At 45.1% G+C, this 20,440-nt stretch overlaps 1 protein-coding gene across 3 annotated transcripts in view; it reads right to left on the bottom strand.

Moving 5' to 3' along the window:
• LRRC9 (leucine rich repeat containing 9) overlaps positions 1-20,440 on the bottom strand; it is an 82,610-nt gene that overhangs the window by 49,366 nt on the left and 12,804 nt on the right. For all 3 annotated transcript variants that reach the window (XM_081191126.1, XM_081191124.1, XM_081191125.1), the window contains 8 exons: positions 18,821-19,003; positions 17,429-17,584; positions 14,737-14,945; positions 13,636-13,767; positions 12,893-13,069; positions 5,976-6,087; positions 3,405-3,525; positions 912-1,091 (listed from right to left, as the gene is read on the bottom strand). In XM_081191126.1, coding sequence (XP_081047252.1) covers positions 912-1,091; positions 3,405-3,525; positions 5,976-6,087; positions 12,893-13,069; positions 13,636-13,767; positions 14,737-14,945; positions 17,429-17,584; positions 18,821-19,003 — 1,270 coding nt within the window. The remainder of the gene's footprint in view (positions 1-911; positions 1,092-3,404; positions 3,526-5,975; positions 6,088-12,892; positions 13,070-13,635; positions 13,768-14,736; positions 14,946-17,428; positions 17,585-18,820; positions 19,004-20,440) is intronic.

Here is a 20,440-nt window from a genome sequence, read left to right as displayed (position 1 = left end):
GTCCCAGCTCAGAAGGAAACAGGAAGTTTACCTGCTGGCTGGGCAAACATTCCTCCCCATGTGTAAACATGTTCACTCTAGGAATGTTGTACTTGACTGCTCTTGTGTTTCACATCCCACACCTTGGATGTTTTAAAATAGAGGTTGGGTAGCTATCTGCCCTGGATGGTTTGGTTGAGATTCCTGCATTGCAGTGGGCTGGGCTTGATGACCCCTGAGGGTCCCTTAATCCTATGATCTCCTTACTTGTACTACTGTGCATTGTCCTTTCATTTATGTTTGGTTGTTGGGGTACATCACACCTAGGTGGTTATATATTGTCGATTCCATAGGAGGACCCGAGACATCACCTTGCCAACAAAGGTCCGTATAGTAAAAGCTATGGTTTTCCCAGTAGTGATGTGTGGAAGTGAGAGCTGGACCATAAAGAAGGCTGATCGCCGAAGAATTGATGCTTTTGAATTCTGGTGCTGGAGGAGACTCTGGAGAGTCCCATGGACTGCAAGAAGATCAAACCTATCCATTCTGAAGGAAATCAGCCCTGAGTGCTCACTAGAAGGACAGATCCTGAAGCTGAGGCTCCAATACTTTGGCCACCTCATGAGAAGAGAAGACTCCCTGGAAAAGACCCTGATGTTGGGAAAGATGGAGGGCACAAGGAGAAGGGGACGGCAGAGGACAAGATGGTGGGACAGCATGAGTCTGACCAAACTGCGGGAGACAGTGGAAGACAGGAGTGCCTGGCGTGCTCTGGTCCATGGGGTCACGAAGAGTCGGACACGACTAAATGACTAAACAACAAATTGGGTACTGTTACATTTTTAAAAATAATAAGAATCCCAGGATCAAATTTCCCCAATGAAATCCCAGGAGTATGATATGACCAACTCCAGTTGGAGACACTAACTTACACTTGGGTTTCTCTTGCTGGTCCACAGCCCCACTGCTGTCTGTACTACAGGGGCTGTTCTGAGAGGACTTGCCAGACCTGTAGACGGAATTGATGTTGGGATAGCTGGCCTGGACGATTGGCTCTCCGTCGTGAGCTGGGGCGCTGTGTCCAAGGAAGACTTTTGCAACGATGAGTTTCCCTGAGAAAGGAGAAGAGAAGAGAACGTCTCGCTTACAAGAACACAAGGCATCAAAACCCCAGAGGAGAGTCCCAAACGACGGAAGCAAAATTAATCAAGCCGCAAACAGAATGGGTGACCAATTTTTCCCGGATCTGCCCACTCATTAAGGACATCATCAGAGGTCATTCCCCTGGGTGCCATCCAAACAGAGGTGAAGTGGGTGTCAATATTTTCCTTTGGAGGCGCCCCAACTTGCTGTCCTACAAAATGCCGAATTTCCCCCCTTGCAGAACACATTTTTGCATGTTGTTCTCACTAGCGTGTGTATTTTTGGTGTACGTTAAAAATAAATAAATAAGTGATTTGCCCACCACTCTGAAAGCCTTTTCAGCTGAACAAGAGGAATTAAAAATGGCTTATATAAATAGCTAACTAACTAAATATAAAAGGTAAAGGGACCCCTGACCATTAGGTCCAGTCGTGACCGACTCTGGGGTTGCGGCGCTCATCTTGCTTAAATGGCCAAGGGAGCTGGCGTACAGCTTCCGGGTCATGTGGCCAGCATGACTAAGCCACTCCTGGAGAACCAGAGCAGCGCACGGAAACGCCGTTTACCTTCCCGCCGGAGTGGTACCTATTTATCTACTTGCACTTTGAGGTGCTTTCGAACTGCTAGGTTGGCAGGAGCAGGGACCGTGCAATGGGAGCTCACCCCGTCGCGGGGATTCGAACCGCTGACCTTCCGATTGGCAAGTCCTAGGCTCTGTGGTTTAACTCACAGCGCCACCCGCGTCAAATAAATAATATAACCATTTTTGCATTCATTCGTTGGAAAACTGCATAGCAGCCTTTGATGGATGTATGGATTTTGAAACAGATTTTGAAGCATTGGTATGAGAAGGGTGAATGTGGTATAATCATAGAATCACAGAAGTTGGGTCTCTTGACGATCATCCAGTCCACCCCCCTGCATTGCAGGACTATGCAGCTGCCCCACACAGGGATCGAACCTGCAACCTTGGGCATGATCAGCACCATGCTCTAACCAGCTGAGCTACAGGTCTGCATAAAAAACCCCCAGACTGAATGAATTTCTTCTTTGTCTCCAGTGCAAGCTGCTTTCCTCCCGGACAGTTCCTCACCTTGTCACAGCAATATTATTTGGCTTCCGGTCTCATCTACGACTGGTCTGCCCCTTAAGGTCCATGAATAATCATAGAGGTCCTGGGCCCTAAGGAAGTCAGATTATCCTCCACCAGGGACAGGGCCTTCTCAGTGATGGCTCCGACCTGGTGGAATGCTCTGTCCCATGAGACCAGGGCCCTGCAGGATTTAACTTCCTTCCACAGGGCCTGTAAGACAGAGCTATTCCGCCTGGCTTTCAATTTGAACTTAGCCTGATCTTTTATTCCCCTTCCTTCCCTCCCCTGCCCCTTTTTATGAAGATTACCCGCTCTGGGATCCCACAGCTAATTCTCCCCTGGTCTCCTCGCTGGCCCAAAAAGGACTAATTTAGCCAGCTAGCCCTGGTTATTATCTAATGTTTATTGGATGCATTTCCCCCCTAAATTGATTTTCGAATTTTGAATTCACGTTTTATGCTGTTTTTTGTTGCATCAATTAAGTATTTTAAATTTGTTGTTAGGTGCCCTGAGCATGGTTTTCTGAACCGGGAAGGGCGGGGTATAAATAAATTATTATTATTATTATTATTATTATTATTATTATTATTATTATTAGGGACGCGGGTGGCGCTGTCGGTAAAACCTCAGTGCCTAGGACTTGCCGATCGTATGGTCTTCGGTCCGAATCCCCGCGGCAGGGTGAGCTCCCGTCGTTCGGTCCCAGCTCCTGCCCACCTAGCAGTTCGAAAGCACTCTTAAGTGCAAGTAGATAAATAGGGACTGCTTTAAAGCGGGAAGGTAAACGGCGTTTCCGTGTGCGGCGCTGGTGCTGGCTCGCCAGCTGCAGCTTCGTCACGCTGGCCACGTGACCCGGAAGTGTCTTCGGACGGCGCCGGCTCACGGCCTCTAGAGCGAGATGAGCACGCAACCCTAGAGTCGGACACGACTGGCCCGTACGGGCAGGGGTACCTTTACCTTTATTATTATTATTGAGAACACCCCCACTTCCACTAGCAGAAAGCATGGCCTTAAAACTTCACATCTTGCTGGACCACCCCGCTAGCGCCCAAGGCTCTGTCCCTCTCGTCACAACCCGCTGCATTTATTGCAAGGCCTCTGTGGCTTTTCCAGCTGAAAAGGCTTTTTTTATGTGACGAGGGCTCTAAAAATTATTCATGGGTGCTTAGAGCAACCTCTCTATATTTACCACGCCTGAATGTATCCTCGGAGTCCCCCTTGCTTCTAGCTTGCTTTTGCAAATATTCAATTCTTGGGCATTCGCAGATACTGAGACTGTTGGAGAGCTGGACGCCTCCTTCGCTTCCAGGCTGCAAAGAGCAACAAAGCAAGCCTGAGTAGGCAGATCAGACTGACCCTTAAATGCTCTCCCAACATTTAACTACAACAAACCCCTTCCTTCCCATGGAAAGCTGCCATGCTAAGCAAAACATTTCCAGCTCAGCTCTCCCTTATTTCTGTTGGCTATTTTTCTGAGTCATGCAGAGTGACGAAGCAGTTTCACCCTTGAAGAAGATGAAGTAGACTCTGCACTCCAGACTTTGAAGACAACTCTTTGCTTGCAGGATGGCAACTATTGCAAGTAGCATCGTTGTTGCTGTTGTTTAGCCGTTTAGTCGTGTCCGACTCTTCGTGACCCCATGGACCAGAGGACACCATGCACTCCTGTCTTCCACTACCTCCTGCAGTTTGGTCAGACTCATGCTGGTAGCTTCAAGAACACTGTCCAACCTTCTCGTCCTCTGTCGTCCTCTTCTCCTTGTGCCCTCCATCTTTCCCAGCATCAGGGTCTTTTCCAGGGAGTTTTCTCTTCTCATAAGGTGGCCAAAGTATTGGAGCCTTAGCTTCAGGATCCGTCCTTCCAGTGAGCACTCAAGGCTGATTTCCTTCAGAATGGAGAGGTTGGATCTTCTTGTAGTCCATGGGACTCTCAAGAGTCTCCTCCAGCACCATAATTCAAAAGCATCAGTTCTTCGGCGATCAGCCTTCTTTATGATCCAGCAGTATCATACATATGTACTAAGTCCAGTGCAATGCATTTCACTCTCTTGAGCCCAAAAGAGGGTCTTCTTGCTTCTAAAACTCCACTGAAGCAATCCATAAATTGTAGCTTGTCTGTCCTCTCCAACTCCTCTGGGTGGCGGGTTCTTGGAGTCTCCACAGTCGGAAAAACAATGGCAAGTCCCAACCTTCCTACCACTAACTAAGACACAGACATGCTCACTTTTAAAAGGGAGTTAACAAAGGCAACGATTCAGCGTTACTGTGACCTTAAACTGGAGTCCCAAGATTTTGCAGCCGTTACACTCCATTCCATTGCATAGGTTTTCTTTTCCCCTGGTACAATTTATTCTTTATAAAATGCATTTTCTACAAATACAGTACAAGTACCAACAGCACTCTAGAAAATGAGAACATCAGGCTGGGCCAGCCCAGGACACTTTGCCACTTCAGGCGAGACAGAAAACGCCAGCCCCCTGTCACGGCTGCTGCCTTCGCTTGAACCAGCTACAGAGGAGGCGGAGTGTCAGGGGGCGTCCGAGAGTGAAGGAGACAGACACACTGGCAGTGATTGGCGGCAGAGGAGGCTGGATCTGCTGCCTGGGGCAACCACCTCACCTCGCCTCCTGAGTAGGCCAGCGTTGACTTCAGTGGAGGCACTGGCGGAGGAAGAGGAGTGCAGGGGGAGCGCACCGCCCCCGGCAGCGCAATACCGGTGGGGTGCCATTGTGGCTGTCCCCCTGCCCACACTGAGTGCCATGCCCCCAGGACACGCGCCAGCCCCACCCTGCCTGCTCTCCGCCCCCCGGTGCCGGAGCATGAAGCTCCACCACTGAGTGGAGGCATTTTGTTTCTTTTTTTCCTAAGAAATAAAAAGTAGACTTCAATCCTAAGGCTCCCTCGCACGATGAAGTGGTACATGTTGGGATACTGCCAGGGAGACAAAGTCCATCATGACTCCACGTCGTCTCCGTTGCGACCATCGATCTCCCGTAGATACAGTATCAGCAATTAGCGACACGAGCTCCAGAACTAACTTGCCACATTCCAGAGCTGATGCACGCTCTATCAGCAGAATTCACACAGCGAAAGATGCACGCAGGAGTGCATTATTTACAAGTTTATTCAGCGTTGGTCAGAACAAAGAAAACATGACTGCCAGCTTCAGTGTCTCAGACACAGAGAGAGAAACGAAAGCATAGACACAACAGAAACATCCTGTGAACAGGAAATACGCAGGCTGTGACACAAACATCCTGCTCCCTTTTAAGGTGGAACGGAAATATCCTAACAGTACAGTCTATAGAAGGCTGTACTACGGAACTTTTCTGAAGATGAAGACGCTAATTCAGACCAAACGCTCTGAAGCCAGAGACACACAAGAGGTCTCCATTTAAACTTCCGGTTACCAAGAAGACCAAACTTTAATAAAGAATGGGGAAAGAACTATAATTTATCTTGGAGACCACTGTAAGCAGATGCCAACCTTAGCAGGATTGCAATAACACTTGTAATGTAGCAAGCACTATGGAGACAGTGATGTTATATAAAATCTAGATTATTTGGAAAGATGCAGCAGAAAAGGTTTAATTAAAAGGACACATGGAGGGGAGGTGGGAAGTCCAGAGATTCGGAGGAATCTGTAAATGTGGATGTGAATGGGCGGGGAATAAATAATAAGTTGCTGCTGCTGTTATATACTTGTAAAATCAAATAAAAACTATTTTAAAAAATAAAAATAAAATAAACTTCCGGTTACCTTTTTTACTTCCTGGAAGCCGTCCTCTAGGATTTGAACCAACTGCTGTTTCTTCAAGGGTACGTCTGGGGGAGATACATAGAAGAGATATTCCAGCATCTTCCTGTAGTTTCTAGATTGGGAAGGTGGGAATAAGAGGGGGGGGGGAGAACACCTCTAGTACTGGGCGCAAGAATGCTCAGGGGCGTTAAATGTCTCGGGGTACCGGGCACACCACACAAGTTTGCATATGATTTGCATATAAAATGAATGCTTTTGGGAAATTAACAAAGAAGGTGGATAGTGTCCCAGCAGCATTGCACTTGCAACCAACATACTTTTTGAAAACAAAGTTTTAAAAGAGAGGGGCAGAGAGGCATGAGATGTGGAGCTTGCTGCTAAAGCGCCTGCTCATGAGACAACCTCCCCCACTCTCCTGTCTCCAGCTGTGGTCTAAACCACTGAGCCTCTTGCCGATCGGAAGGTCGGCGGTTCCAGACCCTGTGATGGGGTGAGCTCCTGTTGCTCTGTCCCAGCTCCTGCCAACCTAGCAGTTCAAAAGCACACCAGTGCAAGTAGATAAATAGGTACCGCTGTGGCGGGAAGGTAAACGGCGTTTCCATGTGCTCTGGTTTCCTTCGCGGTGTCTTGTTGCGCCAGCAGCGGCTTAGTCATGCTGGCCACATGACCCAGAAAAGCTGTCTGCTGACAGATGCCAGCTCCCTTGGCTTGAGAAGTGAGATGAGTGCCGCAACTCCATAGTCGCCTTTGACTGGACTTAACCGTCCAGGTTACTTTACCTTTAACTTTACCTACCCTCTCCCTTGTTTGTTCCCAGCTTCTGGTACTCAAAGGTTTATGGCATCTGAAGCTGGAGATGCTGCCAGCTAAATTACCATGGCCAATAGTGGCTGGCAAAACACTACTCATCTTGTGGGAGTACCATGGTTTGTTGAAACCCGACATGTGACAAAGCATTAACACTGTGGGTGTTCATCCACCCCACTCACACATGAAAACAAAGACCACAACAGCCAACGTCAAATGAACAGCCACACCCTAGGCCAACCCCAACCTCTCTCACCACCAAAGGAACACAAGTGAACAGCAAAGAACCTGCACAAGCAACGCTGACACAAAACCCCACAAATATTAAGTAAAATAGAAACATCGCCACCCTTTCCTTTTTTTTTTTTTTAATAAATTTTTATTGGTTTTACAACATTTTTAAGAAAAACAAACAAACACAAAAAATGACAAACATACACGAATAGTTTCAAAGATATTTTCATAAACCTCTTTTCTTGGACTTCCCCATACCCCCCCCTCTCTGCATCCCAATGTCCATATTTGAACTAGCAACTCCCAATTGTTACTTTCTAATCTCTGTCATCTTAGTCCTCTTTTATTGTCTAACCTTGTATCCCTGTACCCTATTGCTTCTGGCAACCACAACATTTTAACATTCATTCAGTTTATAGTAGTCCTTAAGATAGCTTTTAAATTTTTTCCATTCTTCTTCCACCGTCTCTTTTCGTTGGTCACGGATTCTGCCTGTCATCTCAGCCGATGTCATATAGTCCATCACTTTCATCTGCCATTCTTCCAGAGTAGGTAAATCTTGTGTCTTCCAATACTTTGCGATGAGTATTCTTGCTGCTGTTGTAGCATACATAAAGAAATTTCTATCTTTCTTTGTCACCAATTGGCCGACAATGCCCAAGAGAAAGGCCTCTGGTTTTTTAGGAAATGTACATTTAAGTACCTTTTTCATTTCATTATAGATCATTTCCCAGAAGGCCTTTATCTTCGGGCATGTCCACCAAAGGTGATAGAAAGTACCTTCAGTCTCTTTACACTTCCAACATTTATTATCGGGCAAATGGTAGATTTTTGCCAGTTTGACTGGGGTCATGTACCACCTGTAAACCATTTTCATAATGTTTTCCTTTAAGGCATTACATGCCGTATATTTGATACCGGTGTTCCATAACCATTCCCAGTCATCTGACATAATGTTGTGTCCAACATCCTGCGCCCACTTAATCATAGCCGATTTGACTGTTTCATCCTGTGTGTTCCATTTCAACAGCAAGTTATACATTCTAGATAAATTCTTAGTATTGGGTTCTAACAATTCGGTCTCTAGTTTTGATTTCTCCACCTGGAAACCGATTTTCCTATCCTGTTTAAAAAATTCCATTATTTGGCGATATTGAAACCAATTTTCTACTTTGTGCTTCAATTTCTCCTGACTTTGTAGTTTAAACTTGTCTCCATCCTGTTCTAAGATTTCCCAATACTTCGGCCATCCGACCTCCATATTGAGTTTCTTCACTGCTTTAGCCTCCACTGGTGACACCCATCTAGGGGTTTTATTTTCCAATAGGTCTTTATATCTTATCCAAACATTAAATAATGCTTTTCTAACAATGTGATTTTTAAAAGTACTGTTAACTTTGTCATACCAAAGATATGCATGCCAACCAAAAGCATTATTGAAACCTTCCAGATCCAAGATGTCCGCATTCTCGAGGAGCATCCATTCTTTCAGCCAGCAAAAAGCTGCTGCCTCATAGTACAATTTTAGGTCCGGCAGGGCAAAACCCCCTCTTTCTTTAGCGTCAGTCAGTATTTTGAATTTAATTCGGGGCTTTTTGCCCTGCCAGACAAATTTCGAAATGTCTTTGTGCCACCTCTTAAAACATTCCATCTTGTCAAGAATCTGCAAGGTCTGAAACAAAAATAACATTCTAGGCAATACATTCATTTTAATTACTGCAATTCGGCCTAACATTGACAGTTTCAGATTTGACCATATTTCTAAATCTTTTTTAATTTCTGACCAACATTTTTCATAATTGTCCTTATACAAATTGACATTCTTAGGTGTTAAATAAACCCCTAGGTATTTCACCTTCTTGACCACTGTCAAACCTGTTTCCTCCTGAAATTTCTCCTTTTCCATATCTGTTAGGTTTTTCCCTAAAACTTTAGTTTTTTGCTTATTCAACTTAAATCCAGCTACCTGGCCAAATTGTTGTATTATTTCTAAGACCCTTTTCGTACTAGTGTTTGGCTCTTGCAAAGTCAATACTAGGTCATCTGCATACGCTCTTAACTTATAATGTTTAGCTCCGACCTGCACACCTTTGACCTGCTGGTCATTTCTTATCATATTCAGCAACACCTCCAGAACCGAGATGAAAAGTAATGGGGAAATTGGGCACCCCTGTCGTGTACCTTTTTCTATCTTAAGTTCCTCAGTCACAACATTATTTACAATCAGTTTAGCTTTTTGTTCAGAATATATTGCAGCCATACCATTCTCAAAACCCTGGCCTACCCCCATCCCATGAAGATTCTTCCTCATAAAACTCCAAGAGATGTTATCAAAGGCTTTCTCCGCATCCACAAAGATCAATACTGCTTTAGTGTTTATATTCACCTCCAGCTTTTCCAAGATGTCTATTACATTCCTTACATTGTCTGCTAGGTGTCTTTTAGGGAGAAAGCCTGCTTGGTCTTTATGAATCTTCTCCATCAAAACTCTTTTAAATCTTTTTGCCAAAATGTCTGCAAAAATTTTGTAATCCACATTAAGGAGTGATATTGGGCGGTAGTTCTTGAGTTGGGTCTTTTCAGTCTCTGACTTTGGTATGAGTGAAATATATGCCTCTTTCCACGATTCAGGTGCCCTTTTTCCCTCAAGAATCTCATTGCAAACTTCTCTTAGTGGTTGAATCAGCCATTCCTTCAGCGATTTGTAGTATCTAGAAGTCAGTCCATCTGGTCCCGGAGATTTGCCCAGTTGCATATTCTGAATGGCAGCCTCTATCTCTTGTTCTGAGATTCTCTGGTTCAAGTCCATCTTACTTTGCTGAGAGATATTTTGTAATCCATATCTTCCAAGGAATTTGTCTATATCTTCTTCATTTTGCGGGCCTTGGGTGTAGAGTTTTTTGAAGTAACTTAAAAAGCAATTTCTAATTTCATTGGGTTTAGATATGTTCTTTCCATCCACCTCTAGGCTTGTAACTGTATTTAGTTTCTGCCTTTTCTTCAATTGCCATGCCAAAAGTTTGCCACATTTATTTGCTGATTCGAAAGTCTTTTGCTTCATTTGCTTTATCTTCCATTCAATCTCTTGGTTCATCAATTCCATATATTGAGTTTGATATAACTTGATCTCTCTTAAAATGTCCTGAGACTTTGGTTTTGTTCTTAATTTCCTCTCTCCTTCCTTTATCATTTCCAAGATCTTCTCTTTTTTCTCATTTTGTTTTTTCCTCTTTATTGAATTTTGTTGAATCAAAAATCCTCTCATAACCGCTTTACTTGCGTCCCAGATCACTCTTTTCTCCACGTCGGTCCTCAAATTTATTTCAAAATAGTCTTTTAGGGTCTTTTGGGCCTTCGTGAGAATCTCCTTATCTCGAAAGAGGGTGTCATTCATTCTCCATCTAAATTGACCAGTTATTGTGGGTTTCATCTCCATCTTCACGGCGTTATGGTCGGAGCAAGTTTTTGGGCAGATTTCCACTTTCTTAATCTTTGGAGCCAGTCCACTAGTAACCCAAATTTGGTCAATTCTGGTCCAGGTCATCATTGCTTGGGAGAAAAAGGTTCCCTCTCTCTCCAGAGGGTTCCTTGTTCTCCAAATGTCTATCAAGTCCATGTTTTCTGTCATTTCGAAAAAAGTCTTAGGGAGTCTCCCTTCTTTAGTGACTGTTAGTCTTTGTGCCTTGTCCATATTAGTGGAGACCACGCCATTCATGTCTCCCATGATTATCATATTGTAATCCAGATAGTCCGTCAAAGTTTCATGAAGTCTCTTAAAGAAGTCAGATTTGCCTTCATTTGGTGCATAAATTCCAACAACTAGAAATTTTTCTCCTTGTACTTGTATCTCCACAGCCAGATATCTCCCTTGTTCATCTTTGAATATCATTTTTGGAGTCCATTTCTCCTTCACATATATCACCACTCCTCTCTTCTTAACTTTGTCTGATGAAATAAATTCTTGTCCTAGCCTTTTATTTGTAAGTAATCTCCTGTGGGCTCTGGTTATGTGAGTTTCTTGTAAACATATCAAATCGAGTTGTTCTCTGTTCAAAATATGAAATACTTGTCTTCTCTTCAAAGGCCCATTCAGTCCATTACAATTCCAACTAAGAAGTTGCAAAGCCATCTTGTTATTTTCTTAAGGCTCCTCCAACAGCTCCAAGTTGTTGCTCTTCTTCTGATGGTGGTGGTTTTTGTCCAAACGAGAGATTCAGGATATCCAGTGCTCTCCTCTGTTCTGCAAGTACGTCCACAGTCCCCTTCTGTAGGTCCTCCTGGTATCTTGCCAAAAATTTGTCTTTATCTTGAATTGTCTTTATTTTCACTTTCTTTGCCTTGTAGTCGAATGACAGTCCTTGTGGGAACTCCCACCTGAAGCGGATAGAATTTTTCTTTAACAAAAGAACCAAGTCCTTGTAGAAGTTTCTTAAATCCAAAATGTATTTTGGTATGTCTTTAAAGATCTGTACAGCTGAATTTCCAATTTGCAAGGCCTTTTCAAAGTGTAGTCCTAAAATTTTATCTCTTTCCTCCTTAGATCTGAGTGTGATCAAACAATCTCTCGGTGTCTTTCTATCTTGCTTTTTACCCAGTCTAAAGGCAGTTGTGATTTTGAATTCGTCTTCCTCAAGGTCCCAGCAATCCGCAAACTCCCGTGTCAAATGTTCCACAAGGTTGTCTTTTTCATTCTCCGGAATCAGTCTTAATTTTAAGTTCCTCTCTTTCCTCTGTAACTCCCACAAGGCCAAAGTTGCATCATGCTCATAGACCTTCTTGGCAAGTGGCTCTAATTTCTCCTGCGTCTCTCCAGCAGTGGCTTTGGCCTCTTCGGCAATTTGACGCGTGGTGGCGTTTTCCTCGACCAGTTTGTTTATAGATTCTGTATTCTGGTTTAATCTTGTTGATATTTCTGTTAATTTTTGTGTGTTCTCTGAAGTCTGTTTTGTCAGAGACTCCAGAGTCTGGTTTATCTTAAGCAAGGCTTCTGTCACAGCTTCCATAGAAGCGGCTGCTCCTTTGTCTTGTCCTGTTGTTCCAACTAATCCGGCTGTTGCGCCTGAGATTGAGCCTCTTTTCTTTGCTTGTTGCAGCTGCAGCTGTTGTTGTTGTTGTTGTTGCTTGATCTTGGCTCTTGTAACTATCTCTTCTTGTGGTCCACTCATGTCAAGGTCAATTCCCACGGGATTTATTCTCCCTTGGAAAATTCCACTGTCTTAGGCCGTGCCGAACTTTACTTTATCCTCTAGAGGGAGCAAATCAAAATGGCCATAGAAGGAAGTTTCCAAATACAAGAACAAAGGAGACAGTCCAAGATGTAAAAAGAAAGGAGATTAACACAGTCAAAGTCAATGTTGCTAAAGTCTTATAACTTCCAATTGCCACAGTTGCCCAGTATGCTGTTTATACTGTTTCTTCTTATAATATACAAAAGTCAGGCACTGTGGAAACTTTGTATCAAAGTGTCACTTCACAGGGAATCGCCACCCTTTCCTCCTTTTCTTCCTAATGTCTCAACAAATGAAACTGATTTGTAAAAATGTTACATGGGGAAAAAACACGAGAGAGAGACATTGCACACACTTTTGTAAATCAAGAAAATCTGTAATAATAAAAATAATAAAAGCAAAACACTGTGGGTGTTTATAAAGAAAAACAGCTTTGACAAGGGACTGTTTTGAGCAGGAAATTTGCATGCGGGGCTGCTTACTCCTTTCCCTGCTAACCAGGTTTCTCTGTAGCCAAAGGATGCAGACCAACTTTGAACTCCGGTTTTAAAACTCTGGTTATAACAAGGGCACCTCACCTTTGGCCAGAATTTGCTATCCTGCTGTCTTACTCATCTGTAATTAAAAGAAAAAGGAAAGCGCACTTACAAGAACTCATTTAAATCTTCTTTGTCCAGAAAATGTTGAAACTTCTCTTCAAATTTCAGCCTCAGAATCCGGTTGTGCACCCGAATGACGCGATTCACTTTCACTCCTGTGATGCCATGGGTTTTGAAGTCCAAGGCGCAAAATCGGGATAGAATCAATTCGTAGCAGGAATTAAACCTGTGTTTAAGAAAACAGAGGACTTTGAGGCTGTTGACGGCTGAGGTATGTGCATCAATTGTGCACTGTAATACAATTTTTTAAAAATGTCAGTTTGTATGTCAATGGATGGCAAAACAGAAGAAAGACTTGTGCACAATAAGCCAATTGCAACGGAAGAGAAAATACTGAATGAAATTGCAAATTAACGTTGGAACAGATTGAGACAGATTAGTGAATGGTTTTGATGACTGAATTATGCGTTGTTTTGTGATATGCTGTAATTGTGCTGCATTTTGATGTATCTTAATTTATTTTTATAGATTTCTGATTGTCGTTTTAAGAAGCTTTGTAGGAAGCCATTTCACAAACAGAAATAAAAATGAACGAATTAAGAATGTGGGCTTTGTGGTTCATTATGTCTATCCCTCCCATCTGGAACAGAATTGTTTTTGAGTGTTTATAGATGTTTAAATTACTTTATCTTCTCTGTGTGTACTTAGAGACTTCTGTGGAAATATGAAGAGGTGTAAGAATTAACCTTTCAAAAATATATATCAAGGTTTCAAAATACAAAACAGCTGTACCAGGCATCGCTGGGGGAGCCCTCTTCAAAACGGGTGTTTCCCACTGTTTCCAGTTCAGTCAGCAAAAACTGCACAGCCAAACTACTGGCTTTCTTCTTCTTCTTGACTTCTCCCTGATACACGGCTTCAACTCTGCAACAAAAAGAGCAGGATCTGTCTTGGTTGGAAGGACCACAATAAATACCAGCTGGTCCTAAAAGATCTACATTGGCTCCTGGTAAATTTCTGAGAACCATTCAAAGTGTTTAAAGCCCTAAATGGCTTTGGCCCTGTATACCTGAAGGAGCTTTTGAATTATGGTGCTGGAGGAGACTCTTGAGAGTCCTATGGACTGCAAGAAGATCAAACCTATCCATTCTGAAGGAAATCAGCCCTGAGGGCTCAATGAAGGACAGATCCTGAAGCTGAGGCTCCAATACTTTGGCCACCTCATGAGAAGAGAAAACTCCCTGGAAAAGACCCTGATGTTGGGAAAGATGGAGGACGCAAGGAGAAGGGGAAGACAGAGGACGAGATGGTTGGACAGTGTTCTCGAAGCTACCAGCATGAGTTTGACCAAACTGCGGGAGGCAGTAGAAGACAGGAGTGCCTGGCGTGCTCTGGTACATGGAGTCACGAAGAGTCGGACACAACTAAACAACAACAACCTGAAGGAGCGTCTCCACCCGCATCATCCAGTCCAGTACACTGAGGTCCAGCTCCGAGGGTCTTCTGGTGGTTCCCTCATTGTGAGAAGTGAAGTTACAGGTAACCAGGCAGAGGGCCTTTTCGGTAGTGGCACCCACCCTGTGGAACGTGCTCCCATCAGATGTCAAGGAAATAAACAACTATCTGACTTTTAGAAGACATCTGAAGGGAGCCCTGTTTAGGGAAGTTTTTAATGCTCGGTGGTTAGTTGTGTTTTTAGATGACACGCAGATTTGCATAATGCTTGGAGCCATTTCATAAGAGGCAAGAAAAGTGAAGGAGGAGCTGACGGAGGATTAAGGAGGAAGAGAAACCCCACCGTGCATTTCACCCCAGGTGTGGGCAGTGAGCACAAGACCTCCAAACCCAAAGCCTACTCAAACAGCCCTTGAACATTTCCTGAAACGCACGTACTCCTCTAGCTTTTTGCTCCAGAAATTCACTCTTCTTTTGAGGGCCTCCAGTTTATGCAGAAACCACTGCTCAAGGCTCGATTCCTCTGAGGCCTCATCCGGACTCTCAGCTTCCTCGTCGGATTTTTCGCAGCGTAAGTTTTGGCTCGAAATAGCTTTGCTCGCCTGTATCTTGCCAGAGGCCTGCAGTTCCACCAGTTCACGTTCCAGCTGTTGGAAAAGGAAACGATGAAAAGTAGTACATGAAAACGCTGCAGTCTTTAGGGCTGCACCATGCTTTATGCTTTATGCTTTAAGGACACGGGTGGCGCTGTGGGTTAAACCACAGAGCCTAGGACTTGCTGATCAGAAGGTTGGCGGTTCAAATCCCCGCGCCGGGGTGAGCTCCCGTTGCTCGGTCCCTGCTCCTGCCAACCTATCAGTTCGAAAGCACGTCAAAGTGCAAGTAGATAAATAGGTACCACTCCGGCGGGAAGGTAAACGGCGTTTCCGTGCGCTGTTCTGGTTTGCCAGAAGTGGCTTAGTCACGCTGGCCACATGACCCGGAAGCTGGACGCCGGCTCCCTTGGCCAATAAAGCGAGATGAGCACCACAACCCCAGAGTTGGTCACGACTGGACCTAATGGTCAGGGGTCCCTTTACCTTTATGCTTTACGTTAAGCATGTCCTTTATTTTATTTAAAACCATACAAAGTACTGAACACTTCAGTGTTTGTTTGTTTGTTTTCTTTCAGAAGCAGCAACTGCACATTGGCTCAACCCAGTTTGAGAGCAAAACACACATCTCCACAAAATTATCCCATTGAAAAGTCTGCTCTTCCTTTCTCTCTGAAACAAGCAGTACCGTTGAGAGCAAATAGCAAATTGGAGGTGGGGGGGAGGAGAGATCTGTGGGGGGAAGTGTTGGAAGGAAAGAGTTAACATTGCCTCCTTCTTGCACTGTTGTTTTCTTCTGGATTGGGCCCCCCGCTGGCTGGTTTTTTCAAGAACTATCAGGTGGCCAATGCTAAGCACGCTTCTTTTAAAAAAGAAAGTGTGCTTATCATAATATGCAGTTTGGCCTTTGATTTCCAAGCCCAAAGACTGAGCAGCTTTCAGAAGAACCACAAAGCCCATCTCTTTGAGATGGCCTTCGTATTGGAGAAAAGGTGGGGAAATTTCAGGGGAGTGGCTCAAATGTTCATTCTAGGGTGGGTGGGTGATGCTTTTGTTCAGCCGCCCTAACAACTAGGCAGGAACTGACAGGGTCAGAGCCAATTGGAGACAAAATCTGTACTCACACTCCTGTTTACTGTGCAATCAACAGCATTTCCAGTGCCGGGTTTAATCTCACAACATGACCCAAAACTTTGTAGATACAGTCATACCTCGGGTTACAGATGCTTCAGGTTGCGCATTTTCGGGGTATGAACGCGCTGAAACCTGGAAGTACCAGAACAGGTTGCATCCAGGTTTCGGCGCTCGCGCATGCGCAGAACCACTAAATCGCGCTTTGCGCATGCACAGAAACGCCGAATTGCAACCCACGCATGCACAGACGTGGCACTGCAGGTTGTGAAAGTGCCTTCCGCACGGATCACGTTCACAACCCAAGCGACCACTGTACTATTGGATACTGGTTTCTCAAACCAGTGTCACACCACTTGGGAGTCCTAAAATTTCTAACCAGCACAAACAGCTTTGCACAGGTTAAAGGCAGCCCCTGCTCTGTCACTTCTCCCTGGGGTGCACACAAACAGAAACTTAACTGAAGCCATGCTGACCTGAACGGGGGTGGGGGGAGGTCTGTGGAATGCGTGGCTGGGGTGCAGGGGGGGAGACCCCTGCCCTCTAAGGCGGCAATGTGAGCACACCTAAAATCCAAGCTCACTGCAACTAAAACCGCCAGTCCCAGACGTGCCCAAGGATCAAGGCCTTCTGGGAAATGATATATAATGAACTGAAAAAGGTATTTAAATATACTTTCCTGAAGAAACCAGGGGCCTTCCTCCTGGGCATAGTGGACCAATCGGTGTTAGAGAAGGATAGAACTTTTTTTATGTATGCTACAGCAGCAGCAAGAATTCTCATCGCAAAGCATTGGAAGACACAAGATCTACCCACCTTGGAAGATTGGCAGATGCAACTAATGGACTACATGGAAATGGCGGAAATGACTGGCAGAATCCGAGACCAGGGAGATGAGACGGTGGAGGAAGATTGGAAGAAATTTAAAATTTATTTGCAGAAATATTGTAAAATTTATGAATGTTAAGGACATTGAAATGAATTGCAGGGGTTTTAGCAACAAAGTAAAATGTAAGATTGGATTAACAACAGATAAATTAATAGGATATGAATTTGCTGAATTAATTTCTAAAAAGGGATACAAGAACGGGAGACGTGAGGAAGTCCGGAAAATAAGTTAATTGAAGATGAGAAATTAAGAAAGAGGGAATTTTTGTTTTTTGTTACTATATGTGTTTTTATCTCTTTTTTCTTTTTCTTTTGATGTGTTTAATGTATGTATTTTTGTATTGTACTTTTTTTCTTTTGTGATGTTGTATTTTCTCTGTTTTTGCATGTTTTTTATTGTGAAAACCTAATAAAATATTCTAAAAAAATTTAATAATAATAAAAAATAAAACCGCCAGTCCCAGAAGCAGGGCCCAACCCAAACACACTTGGCTGACGCCGGCAAGGGCCGTGCTTACATTCTTGATGTTGTAGCTGAAATGCTTTATGCGGTCTTCCGGAAGCTTCTGCAGCTTGTGCTTCCTCTCTTTTAGCTTCTCGAGCTCCTCATTAAGCTGTCGCTGGGCACTCTTGATGCGCATGTTGTAGAACATGACCTTTTTCATCACCATGGTCTTTGAAAAATAAAAGGGAAACCAAACGGGGGGGGGGGGGGAATGTGGAGGGAACAGTCATTGCGCAATGTCACAAAAACCACCCATGGCAACCAAGATAATAAATAATAAAAATAAAAATAAAACAGTTTATTTAGACCTCGCCCATCTTGCTGGGTTTCCCCAGCCACTCTGGGCGGCTTCCAACAGAATATCAAAATACAATAGTCTATTAAACATTAAAAGCTTCCCTAAACAGGGCTGTCTTCAGATGTCTTCTACAAGTCTGGTAGCCAGAAGGCCCTCAGCGCTGGTCCTCATTCTCCAGACAGAACAATGGGGGTGGAGACACTCCTTCAGGTATAGAGGACCAAGGCCGTTTAGGGCTTTAAAGGACAGCATTATTAATTTATTATTTATACCCCGCCCATCTGGCTGAGTTTCCCCAGCCACTCTGGGCAGCTCTCAATCGAGTGTTAAAAACAATACATCATTAGATATTAAAAACTTCCCTAAACAGTGCTGCCTTCAGATGTCTTTTAAAAATAAGATAGCTGCTTATTTCCTTGACATCTGATGGGAGGGCGTTCCACAGGGCGGGCGCCACTACAGAGAAGGCCCTCTGTCTGGTTCCCTGTAACCTCACTTCTCGCAATGAGGGAACCGCCAGAAGGCCCTCAGCGCTGGACCTCAGTGTCCGGGCTGAACGATGGGGGTGGAGACGCTCCTTCAGGTATACTGGACCAAGGCCATTATTACTTCCAGATGTGGCAGGCTAGCCCAGCTGTGTTTGAGGTCCCTCCAGCTCGTTTTGGTTAGAAGAAGAGGAGGAGGAGTTTGGATTTGATATCCTGCTTTATCACTACCCTAAGGAGTCTCAAAGTGGCTAACATTCTCCTTTTCCTTCCTTCCCCGCAACAAACACTCTGTGAGGTGAGTGGGGCTGAGAGACTTCAGAGAAGAGTGACTGGCCCAAGGTCACCCAGCAGCTGCATGTGGAGGAGCGGAGACGCGAACCCGGTTCCCCAGATTACAAGACTACTGCTCTTAACCACTATGCCACACTGGTCCTGGAGCTCCACCTCAAAATCCTGCTCTGATGCCATTGGTCATACTGGAAGAGCTGAATTTTAGAAGGCCTATCGTTGTGAATCAAAGCAAACTCCCCCCTCCCCAAATCACACAGATGTATTACTGTCGGACATGCCAACCAGGTGATCCTATGTCTAATAAAGACATGAGGGAGTCTCCACTGACCTCTGCCAGCTCCTTGATTTGTTTGGAAGATACATCGTATGTGTCGAGCCTCTGGAGTTGAGGGATGTGATACAGGACGTGCGTCGCGTAATTGCAAAGAAGGCAAACCGGATTGGGGTCGTACTGGGGGTCGTTCAGGCAGAGATCGACTAAACGAGGCAGCCTGGCCAAATTGGTTACTTCCTGTTGAGAAAAGCGGGGACAACAAGATTGTATGCCTCCTAGCGCATCCCATATTCTGGGCGAGATCCAAGCGCGCCGACTCACTCGCACGACAGAAATCTGCTTCTCACGCCATCTCACGCTTCCAGCCCCACAAAATCTGCTGAGTGGTGTTGGTGCATAGGGCATCGCAGGAGGGAAGAGAAGTCTTTGCACTTTGTCACAATGAGTTGGATCTTGCCCCCTGTGTTTTATCTGCCAGAGAAATCTTGAAGGGGAAAGAGGATTGGGGGGGGGGGACTTCAGCCTCAAGGTGGATAAAAATAAATGCTTTTTTTAATAAAATAAATCAATAAAATTAGATTTTTTTAAAATTTTAAATTGGATTTTTAAAATAAAATGCTTCTGGAGGAAAAGGTCCTGACACTGAGGTCCAGCGCCGAGGGCCTTCTGGTGGTTCCCTCCCTGCGAGAAGCCAAGTTACAGGGAACCAGGCAGAGGGCCTTCTCGGTGGTGGCGCCTGCCCTGTGGAACACCCTCCCACCAGATGTCAAAGAAATAAACAACTACAGTGGTACCCCGCAAGACGAACGCCTCGCAAGACGGAAAACCCGCTAGACGAAAGGGTTTTCCGTTTTGGAGGCGCTTCGCAAAACGAATTTCCCTATGGGCTTGCTTCGCAAGACGAAAGCCCATAGGGAAATCTCTGGGGACCTCTTTTAAATGCTAGCGGTGGGGAGCAAAGCCTTTCCCCCCCCACCGGCCTTCAGAAGAGGTCCAGGAAGGCTGGCGGGGGCCGAAAGGCTTTGCTCCCCAGCGCCAGCATTTTAAAAGCAGTCCGGGATAGCAGGGAAGCGCTTCCTGCTATCCCGGACGGCTTTTGAAGGCAGGAGAGATCCGCGAAGCCTGGGCGCGCTGCGCGCAGGCTTCGGCATGCCGGCAAGTCTCCGCCAGCAGCGGCAGCGCTGCCGCTGCTGGCGGAAAGGTCTGGGAAGCCTGGGCCGGACAGCTTTTGAAGGCAGGCGGGGGGAGCAAAGACTTTCGCCCCCGCCAGCCTTCAGAAGAGTTCCAGGACCTCTTCTGAAGGCTGGCGGGGGGCAAAAGTCTTTGTCCCCCCTGCCTGCCTTCCCAGGGGCTTTTAAATCGCCCCGACAGCGGAGAAGTCCTCCACTGTCCCGGGGCGATTTTAAAATGCCGCCCGCCAGCATTTTAAGATCGCCCCGACAGCGGAGAAGCCCTCCGCTGTCCCAGGGTTTTTTTAAATGCTGGGGGTTGGAAGAAAAGCCCTTGTCCCCCCCCCAGCCTTCAGAAGAGGTCGGGGGACAGACTGTCCCCGGACCTGGTCTGAAGTCGGTTTCCCTAGGAACGCATTAATTGATTTTCAATGCATTCCTATGGGAAACCGTGCATCGCAAGACGAAAAACTCGCAAGAAGAAAAAACTTGCGGAACGAATTAA

This window comes from Podarcis bocagei (genome assembly GCF_964188305.1).
Source record: "Podarcis bocagei genome assembly, chromosome: 1".
Classification (NCBI taxonomy): Eukaryota; Metazoa; Chordata; class Lepidosauria; order Squamata; family Lacertidae; genus Podarcis; species Podarcis bocagei.
This window is presented reverse-complemented; position numbering and strand designations above follow the sequence as displayed.